The sequence below is a fragment of the Frankliniella occidentalis genome, unplaced genomic scaffold (genome assembly GCF_000697945.3).
Source record: "Frankliniella occidentalis isolate FOCC.00 unplaced genomic scaffold, Focc_3.1 Scaffold87, whole genome shotgun sequence".
Lineage (NCBI taxonomy): Eukaryota > Metazoa > Arthropoda > Insecta > Thysanoptera > Thripidae > Frankliniella > Frankliniella occidentalis.
The window spans coordinates 902,536-910,317 of NW_026267216.1; the positions used below are offsets into that span (position 1 = coordinate 902,536).

Consider the following 7,782-nt stretch of genomic DNA (forward strand, 5'->3'; position numbering starts at 1 on the left):
GACAGGAAGTTGACGGGCGGAGGCCCGTATCTTTGTGTTCATATTTGCGATACCCGACTCGGGTGTCAGCGCCGCAGGCCTAGGTAGATGTATGCCAGGCGCGTCGCAGCGCAACAGTGTTTCGTGAGATATCGCGAAGCCTGTTACGCGAGACGTGGTCTGGCGTACATCTACCTAGTTCATATTTGGGGGTGGAAAGTTGTCACGCAATGTGTGCGCGTTCTGCGCGCGCAAGTCACAGACGAGTCTCTTCTTCACTTTTCCGGAAGGGAGCACGCGGGTGACCATTGAGATAGGCGCGGCCCAAGGGCTGTTTGCCTCCTCAATCACTCCCAGCGCCAGCCACTTCCGGATCTCCTCGTCGTAGTCGTCTTCTAGGGCCTTGCTTACTCCGTAAGGCGGGCGGAAGACGGGCCTGATGCTCGGGTCCACGTTTACCCTGTACTGGAGGACGGGGGTCGGCGGCGCCAACTTCCCGTCCTCAATAAAGGCATCTTTGTGGGCCTCCAACGTCTGCCCAACCCGCTCCCGTTCGTCTGCAGGAAGGTGCGACAAGTCGAACTTGCTCAGAAACGGGGCCGTGGAAACTTCACCTGTATATGCCTTGTCCAAATGGTCTTGCCATTCTTCCCAATCTGCCAAATTTGCATCCTCCGCTGTTTCAACTTCAGCAACGACCGTTCGGACAGGCAAAGTTACCTTATTTGGCTGATAATTTGTAATTTCCACGGCTACCTTTCCTTGCGCGTCGGCTCTCCTTGACGCCATCCTCATACTGATCCCGTCCATACGAAGCTCGCCTAAGCCCAGTTCGGAAACATCGGTGCCGGCCGGCAGCGAGGTCTGGACCCACACTGTTTTGGTCACGCCCGGGCCAACCCGCACCTTTTGATCCAACATAACTTCTGTCACTTTGCTGCTTGTCGCCTGGCAGGTAGGCAACTCCTCCTGCCCGGCGCCACCCGACCCAAGCGGCTGCGAGTCGGGCTCGCGAGGGGGCTGCACGCCTCCTCTCTCCCCCTCACCCGCCGCCTCCGGCCAGGGCAGCGCCCGGCAGATAGGCAAACCTGCCTGCGCCTCCTCGTGATGCTTCTGGTCCGGCGGCGTCAAGCCGAGATCGGGAAACGGCAAGTCACCCGAGCTCTCTGCCCTATCCGCCCCGAGTGCAGGCAGCATGGCGCGGGCAGTCCATCGCTCGCGCCCGATCGGGTCCGGTCCCTCGGCTCCGGCTACTGAGCAGCGGCCAGGCTCCGACTCCAACGGACCGATACCGACCGACAGGAGCCCCGGCTGGGTAGGCCACCCATCGCACTGGGCGCTGCACTCCAGTCTCAGTTCTGTAGTCTCTTCTGCTGTGCTCATCTGGTCACCCTGCGACTCGCCGGCCGCCGCGCCGCGCGGCGCGGCCGGCTCGCCACGGCCCGGGCTCGCGGCCCGCGGCGCGGCTAACTCGCCTCGCGTCTCGGCGGCGGCGCGGCTCAGCTGAGCCGGTGCGCCGCCGCTGTCTGCCGAGCGCGTGCCGTGGCCTCCCCCCTCCAGGCCTTGCTCGCCGGCAGGGGCAGGGCTGCAGACGCTGCCCGCCTCCCCCGCCGCGCGCGGCCCCGCGCTCACCAAGACCATGGGTGTAAGGTCACAACACCCGTACAAGGGGTCGGGCCAGAGGTCACACCACGCGCACCACTCGGGCGGGCTGTCGCAGTCCGCCCGTGTCAAACTCCCTCTCGAATTCGGCAACAGCACCTCTCCTCGCACCGCGATAAGCTGAGCCTCCCTCGGCGCGTCACCATAGGCGCCGAAGCTCTCGCTTATATGTGCGCCTGCCTGCGCCGGGTCAGGGTTCTCCCCTTCTCCGGCCTCCCCTTTGTCCCCAGAGGGCGCACTGCCCTCATCCCGGGCAAACAAAGGTCCTGCTGCGGCTGGCGCCGTGCCTCCATCTTGCGTCTGTCCACCATGGTCCTGCACTCTTGCCTTCAACGGCTTAGCGCTGACCTGGCGCCCCGGGTCGGCGGCCTCACCGTGCGCAGCCAGAGGTGAAACCTCAGGTACGCTAAGCTCGGCCGTTTCCGCGGCGGCGTGGACCTGGCTGCCTTGCGACGGCGGCGGCAGCCCAGCGCCGTGCTCCTCCCGAGAGCTCGGCGCTGCACGCTCCACTACCTCGCTTGGCGTACTTTCATCTTCATCTTGTTTTCGAACTTTTCCTTGAGTGATCACACTGCCGGTTAGTACAGGGGCACTGACCCCACCCCTGCTTGCTGGACCCCGGGGACACTGCCCTGCGTCCTGCCTCACTAACCCTGATAAGTGTGTGCACCACGGACTCTGCTCACCCGCAACGGCCGCGACGGGGCTGTCGCGCGCCGTATCTTGGGCCTGCCCGCCCGCACACCCGTGCAGCGCCTCGCTGCACGCAGAATTGCCATGCTCCCGTGCCATATCCAGTTAGTGCACGCTCAAGTTGGGCGGCCGCTTGAGCGGCCCGCTCGAGCGAGAGGTGGGAGAAGGGGAAGTCCGAGTGTAGCCGACTCGAGACGACATCGACGGAGCCGCGAGCCGAAGTTGAGCCGAGCCGAGCCGAGCCAACCGAGTCTAGCCGATGCCGTCCGAGGCGATCGAGCCGAGCCGAGACCGGGGAGGATGCATCGGCTGCATATCCAAACATAAACAAAGCGGCAAAAGCGCGTTGAGTAAAAGTTAGAGTACTTTTGTCCAAAATAAATCAACTATGGAAAATCCTGTCCTGCAAGTCGGTGCTATAGCTCTAGAAATTTTGGCAGAGGAGGAAGAGGAAGCAGAGAGATTAATGATGATTGCAGCCGAAATAGCTGCTCAAGAAATACTGCAGATGGAGGAAGATGAGGGGTTAGGTAGGTTCTGTCATGAAGTAAACTTTGACTGTTTCTTGACATTTTCTCTGGCACTGACACTGATTTTCTTACAGAGGGTGTTGTGTGGGACAAAATTACCATTAATATTAATGAATTCCACGCAATGAACGATGAATGCTTCAAACTACACTTCCGAATGTCGAGGCGCATCTTTGAGGTAAGCTTTTAACTGTTTTTTTGTGTCAGCTATTTATTGTGATGCACTGGTAACTCAAATATGTTTAATTTTGTTTTTTCATGTTTGTTTGTATAGAACTTATGCAGAGCGGTGAGACAGCACCTAATCAGCAAGAGAAGGCTCATCAGGGAACGGACTCCTATTGAGGACATTATGTTGATGGTTATTTGGCTTCTTGCCACACCAGACAGCTTCCGGAGCATATCTCCTCAATTCGGTGTGACACCTGGAGTCCTTTATTACTTCTTCGCCTATGTGATTATGTCACTGCGAGAAATGTCAGAAGTATATATGACTTGGCCAACTGCAGAAGAAAGAGCTACCGTTAGTACTGCATTTCTGGAAGCCACTGGATTCCCTGGGATAGTTGGGTGCATCGATGGCACCCATGTCTACATAACTGGTCCTGTTCAAAATGCGGCCTCATACAGAAACCGTTACAGATCATATAGTATCAATGTACAGGCTGTGGTGGATAACACTCTCCTTGTACGAGACCTGGTTGTAGGAGAAGTTGGCAGCATGCATGATGCACGGGTATTTAGGAGAAGTGCCCTTCACCATGATTTGCTCGAAGGCACAAGGTTGGACCCTGATGAGCACCTTGTAGGTGATGGAGCATATGTACTCACCGACTTTGTAAGCACTTTTTAGTATTCTTGTTGATCATTCTGTTATCATTAATTATTTTGTTGCCATCTATGTAATTTTTTGTATTATTTTACTTTCAGATGATGATTCCCTTTGATAATCATGGGCATCTTAATCACGACCAGATGAACTTCAACAGGAGATTGTCGCAGGCAAGAGTCAGGGTTGAGAATGCTTTTGGAAGAGCCAAAGGCAAGTGGCGCAGATTAAAGTTTCTTCATGCTAGAAATCAAGCTATTGTAGTGGACCACATTACTGCCTCATTTGTCATTCACAACTTTATCATTCTTGGTGGTGGCGGTGAGGATTTCTTAATTGTAAGCAGTTGAGAGAATGAGAAAGTAATTTAGTTATGTGCAAATATGTATTGATACTTTAAGTTATACTTTATCCTTACTTTTTTTCTGTCCGAACAGCAACAAGAGCTTGGGAGGCCTATCGGTAATCATGAAGTATTGGGAAATGAGCATCATGAGCCTGATGAAGAATTGGCAGAGATTGATGACAGAGAACAGGCAGCCCAACGCAGAGGTGTGGAGAAAAGAAACTTATTGGTGGAAGCATTTGCACATATATAACTCAGCATTTAGCATTGAAACAAGATTTAATTTGAGCGTTATTTTGTTCCCTTGTACAAAGTTGCAAACAGTAAACAGAACTGTAAATTGAAGTAGAATTTTCATTTAACATATACAAACCGAAATACAAATATAAGTCTTTATCAAAACAAAAATTACCAAAAAAAACATTTCATGTGATTCACTTCTAGGACTAGAAAGCATAATAAATAATATAAACAAAAACATCTGTGATCTACTTCTTTAACAAAAATGTAAACAAAATATTTGAAGTCTTTGCAAACAAAAAAGATTGACTACTACTTTTCTACGGCTCTATGCAAGATTTCTCTTAATTGTTGCAACTGTGATGATCTTGCAGCACTGGTTCTCTCAAATGTCTCCCTCAAGTTTTTGATTTCATCATTGAGAGTGTATCTTTGATCTATCAGTTTTTCCTTATACTGCTGTGCTGTCATAGGTTTCTTTGGAGTATTTGTTGGTTTGGGTTCACTTGGTCTTGTCCTCGTGCCACTACTGCTGCTTGCTTGCTGTTTACCTTGAATAGAATACAGGAGCCCTTTCCCTGCACTAACCAGGAAGGGAGTATGTAAGTTAGGTGACCCGCTAAATATGTCCAACATTTTCTCATAGTACACCCAGGTTGTTGGTGGCTGGCCAGTATTCCTAACGTTGAGTCGATCAAATTCCTCCATGAACTTCATCTTTAAAGTTGACAGATGATCTGAACACTGTTTTACAGATACCGGAATAAGGAAATTTCTCATTGTACTTGCTATTTCAGTAAACAGCACCTGGTGTCTAATGGGTGATTTTGTACTGTCAAATAGTTGTTTCCTTGCTTTATATTCAGAGAGTAGAAGGCATACAGCAGGCTCTGTCCAAATTTGATTTCCTGAAGTAAAGAGGAAAAGAAACAGTTCTTAGTGAGGTATTTCTTTTGTTTAAAATAATCTGCTATCTCCATGAGCATAAACTTACCAGCAGGGGTCTCATAAGATAAGACAGGTTGAAAATTGTCTGGTAAAATGAAGTCTATAGGTAAATCATGAATGCTGCAGAATTCACTATAATATGGCCATTGGAAGCCTGACCTCACACCTCCTGAGGGCAACACGCTGACAAAAAATTCATTCATTTGTAAAAATTTATCTCTGCAGGCACCAGGGGTAGTTGTGAAGCCTTGAGCTTTGAGCTCATCGCTGATATCCTTAAAGACTCTCATTGGAAATCCCTCGCACTGTTGCACCTCATTCTTGTTTATAAGAAATTTTTCCACTGCAGCTGTGGTCATTTTTTTATCCCAACTGCCAGCACCACTGCTACCTGTGCCAGTCTTTTTATTTCTGGTGACTGAGGTAGACTGAACCACACCTGCACAGAAGTATAAGGTGAGACAACAGAAATGAAAGTGGGAGCAGCTGGAATATATTAAGGGGTTTTTATCCCCCAAGAAGCACTTTTGTTAGATTTGTTAATAAAATTAGTTTCTGAGCCACTAGGTGTAAAGATGGAACCTAAAGGTATATTTGTCAACAGAAGGGGTGGCTTTACACATAATTAATATCAAAATGCTATGTACTCACTTGAAAGAGGGCCCAGTGTGTACTTCCATTTTTATAGGATATATGTTTGTTTGTTTTTTTAAGTTAACGGGCAAGATTTCTGCGGAAAAGTTGGTGATAAAAACTGATTGATAGCTTGTTTGTTTCAGTTCATCAAGGACTACAGATTGACACAGAGGTTTTCATAAAATTTGGAAAATAAAAATTTCACATAATAACTAGCTATGTAATGATATTTTTTAAAACCCAAATAAAGGATAGTTTTTATTTTTTTACATTCTGTAAAACCCCTGTGTCAATTTGCAGTCTTTGATGAACTGAAACAAACAAGCTATCGACCAGTTTTTATCACCAACTTTTCCGCAGAAATCTTGCCCGTTAACTTTAAAAAAAAATATATCCTATAAAAATTGAAGTACACACTGGATCCTCTTTTAAGTAAAGTACATGACATTCTGATATAAATTATGTGTAAAGCCATCCCTTGTGTTGACAAATATACCTTTAGGTTCCATCTCTACACCTGCAGTGGCTCAGAAAATAATTTTATTGACAAATCTACCAATAATACTTTTTGGGAGATAAAAACCCCCTTAACACTCACCAGTTCCTTTTTGTTCACCTGCTTGTTGAGGGTTAGAAGTAGGTTACACCACTTCTGCAACACAAATAAAAAATAATGGAGGATGGTTGAAACGATTGAGTACAAATAGTTGAGCATTATAAATGGATTGAATGCGATGAAATGTCATACACAACTGAGCTTACCAGAGTCATTCCCATGCACTGGTAATGTACTAAAGTCTTCAGAGTCCAGGCTTAATATTTCATAATCAGCAAGAAGTCCTTGGAAAAAAAAAATGATTTGGTCCAGAAAATGTGAAGTGAAATGACACCTATCATACCAGCTTATCTTGCTTACCAGGATCTCCTAGTGGTGGGTCATGGTCACTTGCAACAACTTTTGCTGCTTGAATAGCTTCAATACAGTGACTGAATTCATTTCCTGCAAAGGATGTGCTACACCCTGCTTCTAGAAAACTAGCCTCCACTGTTAATGTACTGGACTCTTGAGGTATCTGACACTGGTTTAATACCTGTGAGTTTTCACATCCTCCTAGAAAAAATAGCTAATTTAGTGCTTGACTTGATAATTTGATGCAGATTAAAATGATATTAACAATCAAGTATAAATATTCACCTGATAGGTTTCCCTGTGATTGATCCTGAAAACATACTGTGCCGAATGGTGGTTGGCTTTCTTCTTGGTCTGTAGTACAAAAATAAAAATAAAAGGAATTAGAATATACAAGAATACTAACTTGATAGGTATCAAAGCGTCATTATTAGCCCTCCTTACCAAGTGGTAGGTCATAAATTTCTACCATTAGATCAAAGCCTACAAATGTTTTCTGTTTTCCGTCTTTGAAATCTTTAAAGCCCCTTTTGAGATTTCTTATTTTTTCTTTGCACATCTCTGCACTGTAATCCATTTGATGGTTCTCAAAAAGTAAATCAGATATTTTAGCCCACACATTTTTATCAACTCTTAACACTCTAAGTGCTCTTTTGTGTGGCCTACAATATTTCAAAAGAGCTAGTGTAGATTCGTCGTCCCACTGAGCACCTGTTTTACCTACAGCTCTAGCTGCTCCAATCAGAAATGAAATAAGTTATTAGTATAGAAAAGCATCCAAAAATTTCATGATAGTAAAGGAAACATTTTACAAGCAACACGTTGGGCAGCAGGCTGAAGTTGGACGTTTCCATTTCCATCCTGGCAAGTGATTGGTAACGGCAGCATGTAAAAGTTGGAGCCTGTTAAGAAATGATGAATTCTGATTACTTTTCAGACACACTTCTAAGTCAGTTGTAAAGTATCATGAAAGTCTCCACTCTTTGCTAATTTAAGAATGACTGCAGCA

The 7,782-nt window shown here is 46.8% G+C and overlaps 1 protein-coding gene across 1 annotated transcript; it reads left to right on the plus strand.

Moving 5' to 3' along the window:
* The first annotated feature begins 2,722 nt into the window (after nt 1-2,722).
* On the plus strand, nt 2,723-4,292 carry LOC113216524 (uncharacterized). The gene is made up of 5 exons (XM_052269250.1): nt 2,723-2,864; nt 2,939-3,042; nt 3,139-3,702; nt 3,795-4,031; nt 4,131-4,292. The coding sequence occupies exons 1-5, from the start codon at nt 2,723-2,725 to the stop codon at nt 4,290-4,292; spliced, it is 1,209 nt and encodes a 402-aa protein (XP_052125210.1).
* Nucleotides 4,293-7,782: the final 3,490 nt, after the last annotated feature.

What these genes read in the sequence shown, in the direction of transcription:
- LOC113216524 (XM_052269250.1), top strand. Translation starts at nt 2,723, where the DNA reads ATGGAAAATCCTGTCCTGCAAGTCGGTGCTATAGCTCTAGAAATTTTG. An exon ending in GGAGGAAGATGAGGGGTTAG is followed by an intron (nt 2,865 to 2,938) that starts GTAGGTTCTGTC and finishes ATTTTCTTACAG; the next exon opens with AGGGTGTTGTGTGGGACAAA. An exon ending in CATATGTACTCACCGACTTT is followed by an intron (nt 3,703 to 3,794) that starts GTAAGCACTTTT and finishes TTTTACTTTCAG; the next exon opens with ATGATGATTCCCTTTGATAA.